At 40.1% G+C, this 21463-nt stretch overlaps 1 protein-coding gene across 1 annotated transcript; it reads right to left on the reverse strand.

Annotated features, from left to right (window-relative positions):
* Positions 1-12678: 12678 nt before the first annotated feature.
* si:ch211-261d7.3 (uncharacterized) lies at positions 12679-21373 on the reverse strand. The gene is made up of 2 exons (XM_048527985.2): positions 20929-21373; positions 12679-13453 (listed from the first exon to the last, which is right to left on the reverse strand). Exons 1-2 carry the CDS (start codon positions 21332-21334, stop codon positions 12768-12770), a joined length of 1092 nt encoding a protein of 363 aa, XP_048383942.1. The 5' UTR covers positions 21335-21373; the 3' UTR covers positions 12679-12767.
* Positions 21374-21463: the final 90 nt, after the last annotated feature.

Genomic DNA, 21463 nt, shown 5'->3' on the forward strand with positions numbered 1-21463 from the left:
TTTGAACAGAAAATTTTAAGAAAGGACATAAAAGAACCATTAGACCCAGCAAATTTGACACATCTACCAGGTTGACGTTATTTTTAGCAAAATGCTAACACTATTGTACCTGGTTGAGACTAAAAACCTGTAATCAGATGAGCGGCATTTTAAGACACAAACATTAGGAATTCCTTTCCATTTTCTTCAGCAAAATCTTTTCTCCAAGAAACTGCAGCTGTCTCTCGACCACCATGGATTATTGAAACAGGTTAACTTCAACTGCCTTTAGTTTGCTCTGGGGACTGGGATTAACTCCAAGAGACTGTGCTTTAGCTGCAGTTCACCCCTGGATACTAGTTACTTCCAGAAACTTAAGCTCCATAATACTACGGATACCTCCAGGAGACCACACTTGGCTCAACACCATTGTAATTAGCTCCGAAAAAGGTAGGTTAAACATAGAATAGGGTGCATGAAGGCACTGTTAGCCACAGTTAATTGTGCTCCAGAAAGACCTGGTAGTCCCAAGAAGCTGAGATTTCTTTACCCAGGAGTTTGTGGTTAGTTTGGGAGAATCACCTAACTCCAGAATTAGCAGTAAATATTGCATGAGCCATCGTTTTCCTTTCATATCAAAATCTTGATTATTTATAGTGAGAAGATGAATGAGATCTATAGCAAATGAACTCCATTGAAATATGACTTGCACAATTTGACTGAACATGAATCAATAAATAACAATCATATGCATGGCTTCCTGCAAAAGGTCTCGGCACGATGAATAGAAATGTTGTCAAGTAAGTCATTTTGAACAAGTGTGTGAATCACGACAAAGTAATTTTAAGGCTATTTTACATAATGTTGCATGAGGCCTTGAGCTGAATCATAAGAGATAATGGGTAATTACATGCTTCTGCAAAGCTTTTGCACTTATGTGAACCCACAGATCCACTTAACACAAGGCTAACAAGCTAGCATATTATTTATTACTGCGTTGTAGGCAGTAATAGTTTTCTAACTGACTCTTTACATTTTAAAACCATATAGTGGTATGAAGGTTGTACTTCTAGATTTTATTCTGTTGAACAACATTGTTTTCTCAGTTTATGGAATAGGCCTTCCTGGGCACTGTAACACTTCTGTGATTGTCTCTAATAAGTGAAATATTAATAAGAGATCATGCGCTAATGGAGCTGGACTGTGTGAACTAGTCAGGGAGACAGCGAAGTGGCCTAGATGTCATAGAATGATAGCATCCCTACTGTGCAGAAAGAGGCCCTTTGGCCTGTCGAGTTTTCACCAACCCTCCAAAGAGCATCCTATCCAAACCTAGCCCCCTACCCTTTAACCCCACATTACTATGGCTAATCCACCTAGTCTGCACACCTATAGACACTATTGACAACTTAACATGGCCAATCCACCTAACCTGCATATTTTTGGAATGTAGGAGGAAATAAGAGAACCCATACACGAAGAATATGCATCTGTCCAAGAATAGAATTAAATCTGGGCCCCAAGCACTGCAAGGCAGCTGTGTTAACAACTAAGCCACTCGGAATGACTTGAGTCAACTTCTTGTTTAGGTTTATTTAGGTATTCACTGTTGTAACCAGGGGAGCACCAATAGATCCAAGAGCAATTGCAGCAGCAGACAAAGTGAAAGGCAATATTAGAGAGTTCACACACCCTTCGACACTTGACCAAGGTTTAACATCATGTCAAGCCTTCAGAAGGTGAGTAATTGGAGGAAAGGCTTTCTCCCTCTATTTACCATATGTGGAGCCAAAACCCAACACTAAAACACTTGACTTACAGGAAACAGTAGGAATGGGGTGCAGAGCAAGGAAATTGATTGGGAATGGATTGGGAATTCAGGAGATACCTCCTCCCCTGCCAGCATTTACAGGTGATTGGCAGGGATGGAATGACCAGTGGTATATTTAAGATCAAACAAAGCCAACAAAATATACCAAATAATTCCCTGGTGAGGAAGTACAATGTTTCACTTTTTAACCTTTTTTGTTTTAACACGAACCAGAGTCAATGTCACTTAAACATTTAACTAAAACATCACTGTTGAGATGAACTATAAACTAAATGCGAAATAACATGTACCATTCTTGCATCCATTCTTGCAGCTTCAGGTTCTTTGAAGCTTGGATCTTCCCAGGCAGATTTGCAACTTCTTTCCTTCAAGAACTTAGTCAATGTCTTCACAGGCAGCAGCATCCATGTAACCTGGGACCTTCCTGTATCATCTTGCAAACAGCAACACACTCATTTATGGATCCTTCTCAAATCTAAGCTCTGTTTGATACTGTATCATGGGACTGATGTTAACTTCATACAGTATGGTTGGTTATGTGCATCTCTCTAGCTTTTTCATCTTCTGTGTTCTTCGGTGCCACATGGGCTTCCTCACTTTAATTTCTTTCCAGTTACCTGTACTTCCAGATGAATGTTGCTGGACCCACATTTCTTATTGTCCAAGTATTATAATGGATTCCTTTACAAGTGATGCAAACTCATGAACTCATTAAAAAAAACTCATAAAATACAAATGTTTCAAAACAGGTACAAAATTTCCAAATGCTTCAAAATAATTAAACATTTCCTTAATACGATTTCTTCTGAATCAAGGCCATAACGCCTTTGATGATTTCAGTTAAAATAGTAGAGCAAAATTATATGCCACCATAATGAAAAATTGTTACATTTCATACATGAAAACCTGTCTCAGAAAGGCAAGAAGAGAAAGCCAAAATAAATGGCAATAAATTAAATCTACCAAAATAATTTTAATAGAATTGGGCGTACAGACACAACACTACATTGTTTATTTATGATTAATTCCCTTAATGTCCTTTCATACAATAACTGCAGCACCTTGGGTACATTTCCTCTTTGAAGCTCAGGAACCAAAGTGAGCCGTTCAGCCCCGCAATTCTACTCCATCATTCAGATTATGGCTCAATACCTCAACAGCATGTTCCTCTACTATCCCTTGATAGCATTAATAACTAGAATTAGTTGCAGAATTTGAAGAAATCCCTCATGTTTTCCAATCATTATCCATTCCATCCTCTGCTTGTTTGGTCCTCATCTTCTCTCTGATTAATCCACAAGCTGTTCTTCTGGACCTTTAGCTGAAGGGTTTTGCACTTTGCATCACCAAATTAGATAGATGCATCTGTAGATGGAGTGGTACCAGCTTCTTGAAAATTAATTGCAAAGTGGCCAAAATGGCGCAATAAGACTTATTGTTTGTTGTTTAATTGTTTATTGTTTAACAGTTCAGCACAGCACAGGCCCTTCGGCAATGTTGTGCCGAGCTTTTACCCTAAACCTAAGGTCTATCTCACCTCCACCGATACTTTATACAATCATCCATATGCCTATCTAACAGCTGCTTAAATGCCCCTATTGAGGCTGACTCCACTACTCTCTCTGGCAATGCATTCCATGCCCTGACCACCCTCTGAATAAAGAACCTAAATGAGATGAGGCTTAATGAGATGTCTTTCTATTGCCATGCCATTTTGTCAGTGGTGGGAATCTGAACAATTGGCTGCCCACTAGGAAGCTAATTGAGCCAGTTGAGGCCAATGAATCGCCTCTTGACACTTGCATGTGTATTTTGTTGGCTTCACGGAGGGTTTACCATTAAATGGGGAGACTGTCCAGTGAAAGCTGATGGAATCCCAGTGAGATCCAGGGGCCAGGGCCCCCAAACGTCAATGGTCATGGAATCTTTGAAGGGGAGAAAGTGAGGTTAGGCAACCGGAAGGCTAGGGAACCGGAAGGCTAGGGATCATGATGGGGGTTTCAGTGTGCCCAATACCACCCCTTCATGGCCACGGTCTGCCCAGGTTTGAGGGTCCTGGCCTCCAGAACTGTCCAGGAACTTTCTTTTAATTTGCTCATGGGACAAGGGTGTTACTGGTTAGGCCAACATTTGTCCATTCCTAATTGTCCAGAGGCTAGTTAGAAGTCAGCCACAATGCTGTGGGTCTGGAGTCACATGTAGGCCAGACCAGGTAAGTCCGGCAGTTTCTTTCCCTAAAGGACGTTAGTGAACCAGATGGGTTTTTATGACAATCAACAATGGTTTTGTGGTCAGCAGTAGACTCTTAATTCCATATTTTTATTGAATTCAACTTCCACCATCTGCAGTAGCAGGATACCACGAGGCTTTACTGGACAGTCTCCCCATACAGCACCATACCCTCCGTGATGTGAGGCAGCTGTCTATGTACGTGTGGGTATGAACCTTTTCCTGTTGTCGATCTGCCCTGGCATCTTCAAGTACCTGTCCATTCTCATCTTTTACTAAGAAAAGATCTGCCTTGAAGAGAGCTTTTACCAAGGCGGGGGGAGGTTTATACCACCTCCTACCCTCTATCCTAGGTATTCCCATTAATTATTTTCTCACACAGTGTATGTCCACTTCAGCAATAAAACAAATGCCCTTTAAACTTATTCTGCTTTTGGCAGGGCAAATCCGATCACCTTCGTCACAAGGGGAAACACTCATTTCCTGGCACTAACTGAGGTACATGATGCAGAAGATAATTCTCCACCACATTTTTATTTTGTGTCATTATCATACTATTTAAATTGTCCCGCTAAATTTGGTCGGGAAGTGCTTAACCTAGCCTGAAACATGCCTAAAAATCTGTGCTTCTGGCCAGTTTTCCCCTCAGCATTTTGCCCCAGGCACAAACAAAAGGATTATTCATATTATGGTTGTTTCACTTGCTGATCTCCCCATCATGACTTCTTTAGAAAGTACTATTTCAGTCATGAAATACTATAGAAAACCATGGGAATGAAACCAAGTAAGAAATGTGCTTTGGAATTCTATTGCTTAATATAAAGCAGAGTCTGTTTAATTATTTTGAGATGGTCAATACCTTACAGATGTTTTCATTTATTTAATATTAGTCGCTGGGAACAAAGCAGAGCAATTGCATGCCTGAAGTACCTTCAACATCATGGTTAAACCTTCAGCCAGTCTCACAAAGCAAATACTGTTGACAGCTAATTAATATGATCCGAGATCAGAAACTACAGTCCAACAACAGACTAAAAATACCACCTTAAGATAATTTGTTATTTAACATTTCCACAGCAAATATTTGTTTATTTCAGCAATGCATGTATTTTATAGATTGAGCTGTAGTTATATGAATTATTTTAAATACTTAATCTTTTTAACAGTTCAGAAAACCAAACGTCTTACAATTGCAAAATGCTACTTCCACGAGACTTTTGAGGAATTGGTTTGTTCAGAGGCTAAATCTGAATATAATTTTAACTCAGTGGTATTTGTGGACAATGCCAACTGCACTTATCTAATCTGAATACATTACAATAATCTTTCCAGTTCGATGCTATTTTGCCAATATATCCAATTGTTACCTGATTTTGTATGAGGATCTGCTACCTGTATAAACTTCATATGGATTTGTTTGTATAAAGTAACCAATTTAACTTTACACCTTATTTAACTATCATAGTGGTTAACTTTTATGATTTTTTGATACAGTGCCTCACAGGAGGCTACTGAGCAAGGTGAGGGCCCATGGTGTTTGAGGTGAGCTACTGGCTTGGATTGAGGATTGGCTGTCTGACAGAGGCAGAGAGTTGGGATAAAAGGCTCTTTTTCGGAATGGCAACCAGTGACGAGTGGTGTCCCACAGGGTTCAGCGGAGTGGACTTGATGGGCCAAATGGCCTTAATTCCACTCCTATGTCTTATGGTCTTATGGTCTTAATTGGTACTTGCATTATTATCAAAACTGTAGCCATGAATACATCTGAGTGCTCCATCTAGTGTACAGTTACATTAATGCAGTTCTGACGAAGGGTAAATGGATTTGAAAGCTTAAATCAACTTTTTTTCTCTCTGCAGACACTAACACCTGAAGAAGGAATGAGGTTCTGAAATTTGTGTTTTCAAATAAACCTGTTGGATTATAAACTGGTGTCATGTAATTTCTGACTTAGTCCACCCCAGTCCAACACTGGCACGTCCACATCACCCACAGGTACAGCCAGACCTGCTGAGTTTCTCCAGCACTTTCCATTTTTATTTTACATTAAAGCAGTAGTGATTTGCCTTTTTCATGGAAACTCTGGCTATCCACCTTCATTTTGAGTTGTATAGTAATACAATGACTATTATACTAATTACTAACCTAAACAGCCTGATTTCAAACACCACCATGCAAAATTAAATAATTTGTGACTTAATGCAAGGTAATTGACATGAAATTTGCCATGCTGTCACAAAAATGCAATGGATTTCTTAATGCGCTTCAAGGCAGGAAACCCACTGATCCTGGCCTGTATAACCTACTTCTCCAATCTGTGTGCATTTTCTGCTCATTCTTAGTGGCCAAACCAGAGACTTATTTTTTAATAAATACCCATAAGATGAAGGACTACCTTCTGCTTCAAGCAACACAGAATGGGCAATACACTCACCACAAATACAATAAATGGGATTTCTAGGTTATTTTTGAGTCCATGTAATGTGGTAAAATTAGCATGGATATTAATTCTAATGACATTAATACTGAAATCGTCTTTGGTGCAAATTAAAATTTGCAGCCTGACTTTCTAAAATTAGCATTTTGCCTGTTTTCCAACTTAAGTGCACAGATACATACAATTCAGAATGATGGCAGTATTATTCCTCCACTTGGAAATCCTGTTCGTGAATGGTGAAGCTGAAAACTAACTTTAGCATTTAAGTGAAACCAATCTGTACTCAGCTATTTGAAAAGCTCTTTTTCCTGTTTATAAGCACAAGTGTAAGCAGGAAGGGAGGGGCCAGGCATATAATTGAATGTGATGGGATAGGGTGGAGAGTCGTTACATTCCCAGTTTCCTGCACCCACGTCACTCCCACTCATTCCACATCAGCTGCCACCACCACGCCCCTGATTGATTAACGTCCTTAATTTGCCAATTAAGGGCCACATCCCTATGCTGCTGCTATTTTACCAGATGTGAGGGGAGGTGCATCTGCCATGGCAGTAGGCCGTCAAGTAGGCTGTTGGTCTCCCTTCAGACTCGGGTGGGATTGCCTTCCTGATTGGGCACCCTAAGGACCCTTAAGGTGTGCCCCCCTGAAAGAGCATCCTCTTCCTTCCACAATGACCCTGCCTCAATTCCCCCGCCCCCCCCCAACAACCTCAGTCAGGCCTGCCTGCCCGCCCAGCTATAGAAAACCAGGCCCACCTCCAGAGACTCTGCCAAGGCTGTTTCTCTGGAGACCAGCTGCAGTTGACAAGTACATGGAAAGGGAAGGTTCAGAGGGATATAGGCCATTTGCAGGCAAATGGGATGAATTCAGTTTAGGAAACCTCGCTGGCATGGGTGAAGTATTTGTTTCTGTGCTGTCTGACTCTAGTTCCAACAGTGATTGCTGCTCCCAATGCTAATGCAACAAGTGTCCAACTGCTAGCTTCCTGTGTGGTTGACAGCTCTGGGAGGCCAGCTTTTCACCTTTATAGGCACATGCACACTTCCATGGCAGGTGTGACTGCCTGGATCAATGCTTAACACCAATAGTGCTCCCAGTAATTGCTACAGTAGGCTTGACACTGGCTTTCCAGTCAGTAGATAGTGCGCTTCCCTGGCATTAAATTCCATCAAAAGGGATTGTGTCACCTCTCATACCTCAAAGTATTTCCACCGCTTACATGGTAACAGTCAGAAGTGGAAAGAGACATTCCTAGGTTCTTTTGAATGTGTACAGCTGCAGTGACACAGAAGTAAACTTGAAGTGGTCTTTATAGGAAAATCTCGGTCATACGTGACATAGGGGTCAATGGCAAGAGAATTATTTATTGGTCATCTCCAGTCACTTTGAGAATGTGTTGGTGAATATCATTCTGAACCGTTCACCTCATGTAGTGAAGATACTTCCAGGGTGCTGTTGGGGATGGAGTTCCTGAAGGTTGATCTAGAGACCATGAAGGAATGGCAATCCGTTTCCTATTCAGGCTAGTATGTGATTTGGAGAAAACACGTCTGCATTTGGTGCCTTGACATTCTAGACATTAGACACCAACAGTTTAAAAGATTTGAGAATCCTTAATGGTTTGCTGTCGAGTATCTTATGTACAGAGTGCTTACCTAAGATACTGAGGTATAGGATCTATTCCCATTTGGAAGAAAATGGGCTTATCAGTGATAGGCAACATGGTTTTGTACAGGGAAGGTCATGTCTTACCAACTTAATAGAATTCTTTGAGGACGTGACAAAGTTGATTGATGAGGGAAAGGCTGTAGATGTCATATACATGGACTTCAGTCAGGCGTTTGAGAAGGTTCCCCATGGCAAGCTAATGGAGAAAATGAAGTTACATGGGGTCCAGGGTGTGCTAGCTAGATGGATAAAAAACTGGCTCGGCACAGGAGACAGAGAGTAGTAGTAGAAGGAGGTTTCTCAAATAAGGAGACCTGTAACCAGTGGTGTTCCACAGGGATCTGTGCTGGGACCACTGTTGTTTGTGGTATATGTAAATGATCTGGAGGTAGGTGTAGGTGGTCTGATCAGCAAGTTTGCTGATAACACTAAGATTGGTGGAGTAGCTGATAGTGAAGGGGACTGTCAGAGATTACAGCAGAATATAGATAGACTGGAGAGTTGGGCAGATAAATGGCAGATGGAGTTCAATCCGGGCAAATGCGAGGTGATGCATTTTGGAAGATCAAATTCAAGGGGGAACTATACAGTAAATGGAAACGTCCTAGGGAAAATTGATGAACAGAGAGATCTGGGTGTTCAGGTCCATTGTTCCCTAAAGGTGACAAAGCAGGTCAATAGGGTCGTCAAGAAGGCATACGGCATGCTTTCCTTCATCGGACGGGGTATTGAGTACAAGAGTTGGCAGGACATGTTGCAGTTGTATAGGACTTTGGTTCGGCCACATTTGGAGTACTGTGTACAGTTCTGGTCGCCACATTACCAAAAGGATGTGGATGCTTTGGAGAGGGTGCAGAGGAGGTTCACCAGGATGTTGCCTGGTATGGAGGGTGCTAGCTATGAAGAGAGGTTGAATAGATTAGGATTATTTTCATTAGAAAGACGGAGATTGAGGGGGGGGGGCCTGATTGAGGTCTACTAAATCATGAGGGGTATTGACAGGGTGAATAGCAAAAAGCTTTTTCCCAGAGTGGGGGACTCAATGACTAGGGGTCATGAGTTCAAAGTGAGAGGAGGAAAGTTTAAGGGAGATATGCGTGGAAAGTTCTTTACACAGAGGGTGGTTGATGCCTGGAGACATGTTAGCGTCTTTTAAGATATATTTGGTCAGGTACATGGATGAGCAGGGAGCAAAAGGACACAGATGGTTAGAAAATTGATGACAGGTTAGACAGAGAATCTCGATCGGCACAGGCTTGGAGGGCCGAAGGGCCTGTTCCTGTGCTGTAATTTTCTTTGTTCTTTGAGATCACCCCTCATTTGTTTAAACTCTCAACAAAGGCCTAACCTTATTAGATGTTCTTGATAAGTCAACTACTTCATCCCAGGAGTCATCTAGTGAATCTCTTTGAATAGCCTCCAATATCAATACATCCTTCCTTAAAGTGCTGTCATAACAAGACTCTCTATTTTTAAACTCCCAGCACCCCAGCGACCAAAATCCCATTGGTCTTTTAACTTACTTGTTGCACCTGTATACTAATACCCAAGAACACCCAGATTTCTCTGCACTGTATTTTTAGTGTTTCTCTCCATTTAAATAATAGTCTGTCTTTCATTCGTCCTACCAAAGTGAATCACCTCAAATTTTCCTACATTAAACTCCATCTGCCAAGTTTTAGCCCACTCGTTCAATCTATCTTTATCCCCTTACAGATTCCTATACCCTTGCTCCTTTGTTTACTACGTTGCACCACTGTTACACAATGTATGGTGTGGAGAGGTATTTACAGGAGAATATTGTTGACCTGCTCATGTCTATGAAGAAGCAAAACTTGGCTTAAAACGCACATAAACAGTAGTAATCTCCTTGTAAATTACAGCACAATTTACAGTTCAAAAACACAGTTTTAATTGAAGATTGTAGCAACAGGCTGAAACAGAAAAGTAGAAACATATTGTTGGCTCAGTCAGCTTGAAAGCATGTCACATAGCTGTTTTCTGCCATTTTCTAAGAATATCTAACACAGAATGGCCATAGAAGGAATAAAGGCACAAAATAGTCAGTTAAAATAAATGTAGCAAGTTTGGAAGAGGTAGAGAATTGAATTCCCAGTTAAGGTCATATTGGGCTCAAAACACAAACAAACTCCGCTTCTCTCTCACAGTTGTTGCCAGAACTAAAACTTTCTGTTCCTATTTCAGATCTCCAACATCCACAGTACTTTGCTTTGTTTAAGACAGGAGAACTGCTTTGTTTCCATGGAACTGAGGTGGATAACAAGGTTCCTCATGCGAAGAAAAGGCACTGGCACTGGGCTGATTTTCTTCCTACCAAGTGCATAACCTCCCACTTTGCTACATTAAACTCCATCTACCAAATTTATGGACATTCACTCGATCAATGTATATCCCCTTGCAGATTCCTTGCATCTTCAATCCAATTGCTGGAAAATATTTGATGAATTGAACAAGGTAATAAGGCACCACCCTACCATTTCTTCTATGGGCAGCAACAAATTTCTCACTCTGAAATTAACAGCTAGGCTTTAAATGAGTCTTCAAAGTGCTAACTGTTTAATGGGGTCTTGACTGGGGAACTCACATCCCTGTAGCTTCTTTCTCATTTGAACAGTGCAACCCTCTGCATGCTAATACCCACTGAGCATTTGGTCAACCATTAGTCTCATTAAAGTGTACTCATGTCCCTTTTAATGACAAATGGAAAATGGGCATGCAATATTGAATCAGGCAAAAACTGAATCTTGACCTCTTCTCTGTGAGGCCTGGACAATTTCAACTTCCAAACCTTATCTGCTTGTGAGTTGGCAATTGTTTGTCTCAGTGGCTGGAGGGTGGGACCAAAAAATGGTTTGTGCTGTCATGGGAGATAGTGAGAAAAGTTCTGTGAAGGTGGAGGGGAGAGAAGATTAAATTCTACTGATGTCAGAGTCACAGGACTGCAAGGTAAGTAAAATAAAAATTCAATCCAATCTTTCCTACCTCTTGATTCCTTTTTTATTCATTGGCGAGATGTCTTATGAGATCTTGATTATAAAGGCTTCAAAAACAATGTTGGAGCAATTAAAGTAATTTTTTGAATAGCACAGTTTGGAGGAAATGCCACAAAGCCTAACCCCACTCTGCCCATACCAGATACTGATTTCCAGAAAGGGATTCCAACTTCAGAAGCGTGTTAATGTTACCTGCTCAGGAGAAATGTTTAAAATAGATTAGTCACTTAGGAGGTCCTCTGCTGCTTCTTCACAGATTATCAGATTGAAAAGTACATTGCTGATGCCTGAGTTACTGGTTGAACAACCCTCAGTGTGACTTCCCTGTGAAACACCGTAGAACCACAACCTTCCAGCTCTTACACTTCAATTAAGGGTTTTACCAATTGATTGGTAATACTTGACCCCTTTTGAAAGGATCACCGCAAATAAACTGTAAGGAAACCTAACAAATTAAACTAAAATGGCATTTCTGAGGGCATTTACTTAATGGCATTTACTTAATCTACATTTCCTCTCGTGTCCTTTAGTCATACACAGGCCCACACATACTGTAAGATACTGCAATTGTGTAGTTCCTGTTTGGGGATACTGGGAAATGGATGGACGCAGAATGAGCCCCTCAACCATTCATTAGCTGCCTCAAGCTTCTATCCCATGCTTAGCTACTAACTTCTTTCCTGCAGACTGATCACCAATGGGCTAAGGTACGCATGGAGACACATTTGGAAAAAGATAGTGATGAAGACAGCAGGAGGAATACAGACATTACCATCTTCTTGTGGACAACGATGATGAGAGACAAAGGAGAATGATGATGAAGGGGGTGAGGCAGGAGATCAATTTGGATCTGAAACAATCCATGAGTTCCTGCACAAATCTCTTCTCTCATTATTCTGTTCCTTCTCCGGCTCAAACTCCTTGCTTAATTCAGATTGTTTCATCCGAAGGAATTAGAAAAGGCCAGCGAGGAAGTCATATCAGGTGGTTCACACAACACGAGGCAGCTGGAAGAGTGGGGATTGAAAGAGGATGTGCCATCTTCCTACTGACTGCTGAGGAGAAGGTTGCTGCCCAGAACTTCAAAGAGTTGAGCAGCTCAAACACAGGGCTGCATGCTACAGCATTCACTTTCAGTAACATTCGAGAAGTTTTTTTCTTTGTTGCAGGAATAGAGACACAGGCCACATCTTTGGGAGATAAATGTTGGCCTGCCCAGTGACACCCATGTCATATGAGCAAATTTAGAAAGAGAAGAACTAAGCAGTGCCATCGCTCTTCATAACTACCTATTGCTAATCCTATCATCCAATAATGTCATGAGTGCTACCTAGAAGAACTGAAGATAGCACAAATACAAACTAAGCTTTTACGATCTCAAGATTAATTTTTCCTGTCATACAGACTTGGCACAATGTTGCTGTATACCAAATTCTTTAAAAAAGGTTGAAACAAAACTAATAAATGATGTTATATTTTGGGACATACATAGAAAAAGAAAGCAAAACATCACATTGGATTCAAAAATATAACAAAATATTTAAAAATATACATTAAAGATTTAAACATCTTCATTTGAGATATTGTAGTCTATGTCAGACTTCTTCCTCAGACTAATCGTCTTTTCTTTTCAGGGGTCCTGGACTTCCTCCTTCTTAATGCAAAACAAAGTGCTTCAGGTTGCTGCACTGTGGAAGGTCCTAGACTCTGAGACTGAGGAGGGTGTGTGGGAGAGTGGTCTTCTGAACTTGTTTTGTGGATTGGCTCTTCAAGCACAGACCTCATGAGCCTTGATAGTTCAGGAGATGTTTGAGGGAAATGCCGCTGCAAGGATAGATGCATCTCTGAGACGTTTTGTGCCATTTCCCGGGTGTGAAGGAGTAACTGTTGGTTTTGTAGCACCAATTCTCTGGTGTTGTCAGCCACTCCCTTGGTCTGCTGGGCCACCTGATGGGTATGCTCAGCAACTAAGTGGGTTTCATGAGCTAACTCCCGGGTTGCTTGTATGAGATCCCGCATAAGGGGCTGGAATTCTACCCAAAAATCTCTCAAGAATGCAGTCTGCTGGTTTTGAGATTCAAGCAGTTGCCTATCAAATTCATTCACTAATTTGGCATTGGAAGGTGGGCATGGGCCCCTTTTGGGAAAGTATGTCTCTGATAGTGAGGGTGGCATATTAGGAGTAGGGGGAGATTCTGAGGCTGGTGTCCAACTTCTTGCTCCATCCTCATTGCAAATGAGTTGTCCTCTCGAGGGACCAGCTTTCTCTGCATAGGATCTTCCTTCTTCCTTTACTGGAAAAAAATACAATGAGAGGTTACTCTATTAAATCACAGAACCGAAGAGTACCTAGATTTTAACACATCACACTGTCTTACATCAGTAGGTTCCCTGTAATGTGTTTTAAAAATTCAAATCTTCTAATCATTTAAAATGGAGCCAAAATTTGAAATATTCTGCATTGTGGTTAGTTTTGAGCAGATAAAATGAATTGAACAGCCATGAAATATTCATAGTGTTTGTTTTTAAAAAAAAATTATTGAACCAACAATTCAAATAAAAAAAACACTTCCTTGGCCTCAGGTACAACTGGCAACATATTGTAACAGTGCAATTTTTGATATGGACAATGGAAAGTATTGAGAAAAATCAACAGTCTCCAGCAACGTTGTCCTTTTAAAGATCATAAGCAAATAGTCAAATAAACACCTTTTTGTTCAAATCATATCAATTTTGAAGCCTTATCTTTGTGGTATTTTCCTAGATGATGACTCCATGTATCTTGCAGAATTTGCCACCTCTACCAACTGTGTATGGGTCGTTTGGAATAAGTCAGGGTTGTTTGGAATAAGTTACTGACACCAACTCTCATTTGCCTTTGTTTTACCTTGGGCTTATCTGGCAATTACTAAAGAGTATCCACAAGACAGGTCCTGTTCTCAGATAACAAAAAGGCTTATTGCATAATTACGAGGACCATTGCGAGCCGGCACAGCTATGTCTTGTCCCTTTGAAAGCCTGAGTTGAACTCCCTGTCTTCATCTACATTGTGGCATCAGTAGCACGGGTGGGACCACTGTAATATGAACATTAACTCCTTACCATTACCATCTACAACAGTGTAACAGGCTTATTGGCTCCATGATTTATGAAATGTAAAAGTGAACATATATCAATCCCTTTGAACCATTAAAAACAAAACCACCTTCCAAGTCCACTGCAGAAGACAATTAGGATGAGTAAAACATACCAGTTGTGAGAAAAAAAACAGAAAATATTTAATAGTGCAAAAAGTATGAATATGCTATTTTGTCAGGGGAAAAATGCGCGAAGCACCTCCACGAACAAAATGCGACATGTAACCTTCATTTTGTTCAAAAAGATGTGAAACCTCCCAAGAAGAAACAAAGAAAGGATTCCTTTGTTCTGACTGCTAAAATAAGAATGCATGTAATAACATGTCTAAGAAATGTATTTAAGAGAATATACAACTTTTAAAACATACTGAAGAATTTTAAAAGCTTTATCTGAAAAATATTGCCACTTTGCAAAGTTTTAAATTTCAAACAATTTAAAAATACACGAGCTTTGCAAGAAAAGGAAGATTTAAAAGCTAGAACAGCAAATCACTACAGAACAACCAGTAAGCGCAATTTCAAGCTTTGTTAGTAGAATTTGATACAGTTCAACCATGATACAGAGTTAGCAAAGACTGGTTAATAAAGAACACAGTGCAACATCAATAGCAAAGTTTACAGTAACTTAAAATAAACTGGATTCCTGAATATAAGACGACAAGCAGATAGAATATTTGATTTTAATAAAATTGTAATTATAAAGATTTGCATACCTTTAAAGTCAGAATATTGATCAATCCATTAAGGAGGAATTGAAAGATAATATTTCCTAGCAGATTCAAAATCAGAGAGTCCTTGCAAAACACAGGATTGGACTTTATGGAGGAAACAGTTCCTAAGATAAAGAACTACTTCAAAGTTGAATGCTAAATCAGAAGCAGAACAAGTTACTACACCATTATATTTAATAGGTCCTATAGCTAATGTTATTAGAAATCACCAGAAGATAAAGGAAGGTAGAGACACGTTTAATGATGTTCTAAATATTTAGACAATACTTTAACTTGAAAATGAAGTCTTGAACAGGCAAAATGGATTTTGGAGACAATTTCATAAATGACCACTTCAAATTAGTTGAAACCTGTATACATGGAGCCTTGCAATCAAAGTTCATAAACATCAGAATTCATGGAAGAACACTTGATCAGACCCATCACAGACTAAAGGAGATTCTACTGTGAAAAACACACATACACTGAAGCAGACACTCGGAAATATCACAAACAAATCCTCAGAGGAAAAGAACAACCTTATGACAGAGCCTATTAACTTCATACGCGCACTCTAAATAGATAATGTGACAAGTCAACAAAAAGAGGCATGAGATCAGATACTTAGAGTCAGTGTCAGTGCTATGGAACAGAAAAAACTTCATAGGCTAAAAGCAGTATTCAGCTGTGATAGAAGTGTATTGCATCTGTTAAGAAAATGGTAATTTCCAAAGGACGTGCAGGATTTGAAACAGGTTCCAGAACAGTGGACATACTAACAGGCACACACATAAACAGCTTAATGCAGTGGATCAGCATCTCCATTAAAAGAAAAGCCCACATTTCAAGATATGCCTCCACTGGAAGAGATACCTAAAGCATTCCTAAAGCAAATAGGAGATCCATCATTACTGATAAGACTGAATTTACTTATGTCACTGAATATCGTACTCAATTTAAGCCTCAGAAAAGGCTAGGTATGACTGTACTATCGGAATAAATACCATGGTTACAAAAACAGAAGTTATAACCTACAAATCAAGAGTTGCAATTAATCTTACAACATAAAGGATATCAGATAGTAGAGAAAGCATCAATCGTTGAGATTAAGGAAACCAGACTATTAAGCAAGAAAGCATATTGTGTCCTCAACCTCCTTCAAAAAGGCTGAAGAACTACATTAGCATATGGAGAAAAGTTTCTTTGAGATGGAATACTCAAGATTGTTCACAGAATCAGGCAAACTCAATAATGAATAACAGTATAACGTTAGGAAAGATTCTAAGTCATGATTCTGCCACATACCCTTCGTGAATCAAATTTAGAAACAGCTTCAGGAAATGACAAGAACCGGTGTCATTTTGTGGGCAGCCAAACTAAATGAATAGTGCTTGTGCATGTTTACTGTCGTCAATAGCTTACTGATCTTTAGTGTCTCTACCTATCATTATCTTCTGCTGATTTCTAACATAATCAGCTAATAGGACCTATTAAATATAGTGGTTTAGTGACTTGTTCAGCTTCTAATTTAGTATTCTGCTTTGAAGCAGTTCTTTATCTTAGGGGAACTGTTTCCTCCATAAAGTCTAATTGTGTGTCTAGTCAGGACATCTCCGATTTTGAATCTGTGAGGAAGTATTATTTTTCAATTTCTCCTTAATGGGTTGGTCAATATTCTAATTTTAAAAGTACTGTCTTCCCCTTCTATCACTCACACTTCAAATGTAATTTAATGCACAACAGTTTGGGATGACTTGAAGATAATAGACTAAAGGCACTATAACAATATATGATCAACCTGAGAAGGTGATAGACTTGCCAATTTTAAATCAATATTACCACATCTATATGATATTTGAATTAATTTGGCACCCCAATTAAATTAAAACAATCCATATAAGTTCACTACTCTTTAGAAGTGTTACTTATGTAAACATAACAGCTGCTATGTGCCAAATATCCCAAGTGAGATAAATGATAATGACATTAATTTGAATGTTGAATAAAAATGTTCGAATGATCTTGACCATCCACATGAACCATCAGGACTATGGTTCAACATTTTATCAAAAGACCAGTAGCTCTAAGTGTAGCAGTGCCTCAGTGCTGCCCTGGAATCCTAGCCTGGAATTGTGTGACCAAGTCTTGATGTGGCACTTGCCTGCCAAATCTTTTTACGCAGCAGCAAGATAAGACTGGCAATCCAATAACAACAACTACTAACATGAATAAGCTCCAAAACATGCTCCAAATCCGAACTGATCTACTGCACCTAATTCTGATTCACACAACGAATATGTAAGACCAGAAACCTCATTTAGATATGGATGCAGCTCTACATAAATCAAGACAAAACAATACGTGAGGTCGAGGGTCAGTGTATAGTGAAATCATGAGTCAAATTCGGATAACCTGAAACTCCAGCAGAATGAGAAATTCAGTAGAAGGATATGAATTGTTCAGGCTGGTAGCTCCAGGCTAATCAAATCCATGTAGTCTCGGCATATAACCATACGAGCCAATCGGAATGGCTGTACTAGCTGGAGTAGAGAACATTCCCAACCCTGAACAATTCTGCAGGTATTGGGAATAACCGTGGTAAAGAGCCTGGGCTATAAGAGTACAGTTGCAGCAACGGACAGCTGGACCAATTCAAAGCAAGGTAATGGCATTGCAGTGAGGGTGTGGAATTAGACCCTGAAGAGACTGATGAATACCCATCTGCCAGTTTTCTGAGCTGAAGCCGTAAAGGATGTAGAAATGCTCAAGATTTGATACTGCAGCAGGAAAGCACAGAAGTTTTAACTGCATTGATGACATGGCAGACTGTATTGTTCTTGACAGAAAACAAAATAACAAAGGAAGATTGAGTTTTTCCACTGCTAACTTCCAACTTCTTTTTCAGTGCTGTTTAGGCTATAATAAGTTATTGACAAATTGAAAAATAAATATTTTTTTCACATATTTACTATATTTCTGTATTTCCATTCTTTTTTTTTGACACAGAATACATTTATAGGCAAACCAGGTTACATGGTGGATTCCTCAGCTACTCAAAGCTCCACTTAAACATGAATTTGTGGGAGGGCCCCCTGCAATTTGATTTTTCATTTCCCAAGCCTATGTTTTACTCCAGCCTAGATGGATGTGTTGGGAGTGTCTCCATCCTCATAATTATAAGGATCACATGAGAAGTGAGCTTTGAAGCTTTAATTCAAGGGAAATTCATGATCCAAGTATAGTGTTGCACTCATTGGGAAAATAAAACAGTGATTTGAGATGCATGTAGGACATGCCCCTGTCGGTATCAATGCTGCTGAGGTGGAGGTGGTCAAGAGCTTCAAGTTCCAAGGAGTGAATATCACCAACAATCTGTACAGGTCCATCCACATTGATGCTACAGGCAAGAAAGCACACCAGCACTTCTACGTCTTCACGAGGTTAAGAAAATTTGGCATGTCCACAATGGCTCTTACCGATTTTTATAGAAGCACCATAGAAAGCACCCGATTCAGACGTATCACAATTTGGTACGCAACTGCTCTGCCCCAGACCGCAAGAAATTAGGGAGAGCTGCGATCGCAGCTCAGTTGATCATGAGAACGAGTCTTCCTTCCATTGACTCTGTCTACACTTCTCGCTGCCTTGGGAAAGCAGCCAGCGTAATCAAAGATCCTTCCCACCCCAGTTATTCTATCTTCCACCCTCTTCCATCAGGCAGAAGATACAGAATTTTGATAAATACATATGAACAGATTCAAGAACAAGTTCTTCCCCACTGTTATCAGACTTCTGAACATATATTATAGTTGATCTTTCTCCATGTCTTCTTAAGGGATAGTATGGTGGCTCAGTGGTTAGCACTGCTGCCTCACTGCACCAGGGATCCAGGTTCAATGTTATCCCTGAGTGACTGTCTATGTGGAGTTTGCACATTTTTCCTGTGTCCACATGGTCCACTTTTCTCCCACAATCTAGAGATATGTAGGCTCGGTGGATTAGCCATGGGAAATGCAGAGTTACAGGGGTAGGGTGGTGGAGTGGTGCTGGGTGAAGTGCTCTTCAGATATTTGGGTCAACGTAATGGGCTGAATGGCCTGCTTCCATGCTGTGGGGATTCACTGATTCTCTATAGTTACAACACTATATTCTGTATTCTGTTCTATTATTCTGATGTACTTATGTCTTATTTGTCTGGTTAAACATAAAACAATACTTTTCACTGTATTTTGGTACATGTGACAATAATAAATCAAATCAAAAATCATAAGATAAGGCCTTGAAACAAACTGTTGGCAATTGAACTTTTCTTGATAAACTCATTGAGGAGCCATTTGGATGTCTGATATGCAAAGTGAGATCACTCACATTCATAGAGTGAGCCTTACTCCCCTCAGATTAAGATGAAAGCCTGCTGCTTGGGGAGAGGGCAGTGAGCATGAGCTTTTAGCCTGCATCAAATCATGCTGAAGCCGATTGGGCAACAGTTGAAAAAATTAGAGGTTCTCCAAATGCGGGAAAACATGTTCTTTTCCGTTGCACCGAAAATTCTGACTTCAACAAGAAGACAAATGACCAAGAAACTGAAAGGAGAGAGGAAGCAGGAAATGGATCCATTTCCTTCAGGTTGACTGGGCTGGGCGAAGCTCTTCTTCGAATAACAAGCGGCTAGAGAGGCAGATGGTTACTTTTCATATAATGTCTAAAAATATCTGACAGAAGTAGTTTATTTTAACTCAATGTGTTTTTTAAAAATCTTTCAAACCAGGTGACAGTGTGGATTCTGACCCCCTTTTAATTAATCATACCAGTTGGGGTGGTATTATTTTTTCTAGTTTTATATTTGAAATTCTTTGAACAGTTTAGACTCAGTCAATTCATATCTGAACATTGACCCAAATAAGTTACAATATGGAAGTGGGTCACTTGGCCCAGCCTAGACATGAATTTCTAGACTATGAATTCAGAAAACACTTTTACTTGTGTAAAGTATTTGTATGAGCTCAGGACATCCCAAAACACTCTACAGACAGTGAAATCCTTTCTGAAAAGTAATCATTACCGTAATATAGGAAAAGAAAACACGTACTTTATAACTATCTCCCAGTGAGGTTCTTTATACATAAAGTAACTTAACAGTCCCAACATACTTGCTTTTTTTGTTTATTCATGGAATATGGGTATCGTTGACTAGGCTAGCATTTATTGCCCATTCCTACTTGTCCTTGAGGACGTGTTGGTGCATTGCCTTCTTGAACTATTGCAGTCCATGGTGTTGGGGACACTGTTGTTATAAAATCAGAAAATTCCTACAGTGTAGGAAGAAGCGGATCTACACCACACAAGGAGAGAGTTTTCATTTTTTTTTGGATGTTGGAGTGGTCTGATACAATTGAACAGCATAGGCCATTTCAGAAGGCAGTTAAGAGCCAAACACACTGTTCTGGGTCCAGAATCACATGTAAGCCAGCCCAGGTACAATGGAAGATTTTCTAACCTTAAGGACATTAGTGAACCAGATGGGTTTTACAATAATTGACAGTGGTTTTCCTGATCATCATCAATCTGGCTTTTAATCCAGGTTTTATTGAATTCAAATTTCACCATACGTCTGGTGTGATTCAAAGCCATATCTCCAGAACAATAGCCTAAGTTTCTGTTTTCTGAATTTGGTGATATTTAGTGATGATGCAGAGGTAGTGTCCATATCTCTGAGCCAGGACGTCCGATTCAAATCCTACTTGCTCCAAAGGTATGTAATAACATCTCTGAACATGTTGGTTAGAAAATATCCCACAGCACCTCCCAAAATATTGCCTCAGATGATAATTTAATCTCTCTGTAATGTCCATTAGTTACAAATAGAATGCAAATTAGATGATATTTAGAATCACGACAAGTTCATCGAAGGGAAACACTTACTTGCCCTCCAGTATGGAAAGTCTGCAGGATCCAGTCCACCCATCCACAGTATTGACTGAGGGTGCATGATCTGATGGACTCTCCATTCCTCTGGGATCAGATCTTCTGCTCCACAAGGTTCTACTTGAATTTGACGTGCCTCTCGGGCCAAATGGGCGACCTCTTTAGTGCGCCGCATAAGGTCATCCCAACGGGTCTTGATGGCCTTTACAGACCGTTTGACCTGTGAGACTGCATTGACTTTGGCAGTGATATTTTGCCATATCTTATCACGCTCTCCCTGCGACAGTCTGTGGGCACGACCGAAAAGTTGATCCCTATGTGCGGTCACCTCAGCAATCAGTACTTCCAGCTCATCTGAGCTGAATTTGGGCAGTCTCTGTCTCCTCTGCTGCTGCTCTGCCATTTTACTGAAATCTGCAAACTCCTTGCACCACGTGGCTAACTCCCAACAGAATATTCATTTGCAAGTTGTCAACATGCCCAAACGCTTATTTTGCAGAATCAACAGTCCTAACTGCCCTAATACCTCCTT

The sequence above is a fragment of the Stegostoma tigrinum genome, chromosome 3 (assembly GCF_030684315.1).
Source record: "Stegostoma tigrinum isolate sSteTig4 chromosome 3, sSteTig4.hap1, whole genome shotgun sequence".
Lineage (NCBI taxonomy): Eukaryota > Metazoa > Chordata > Chondrichthyes > Orectolobiformes > Stegostomatidae > Stegostoma > Stegostoma tigrinum.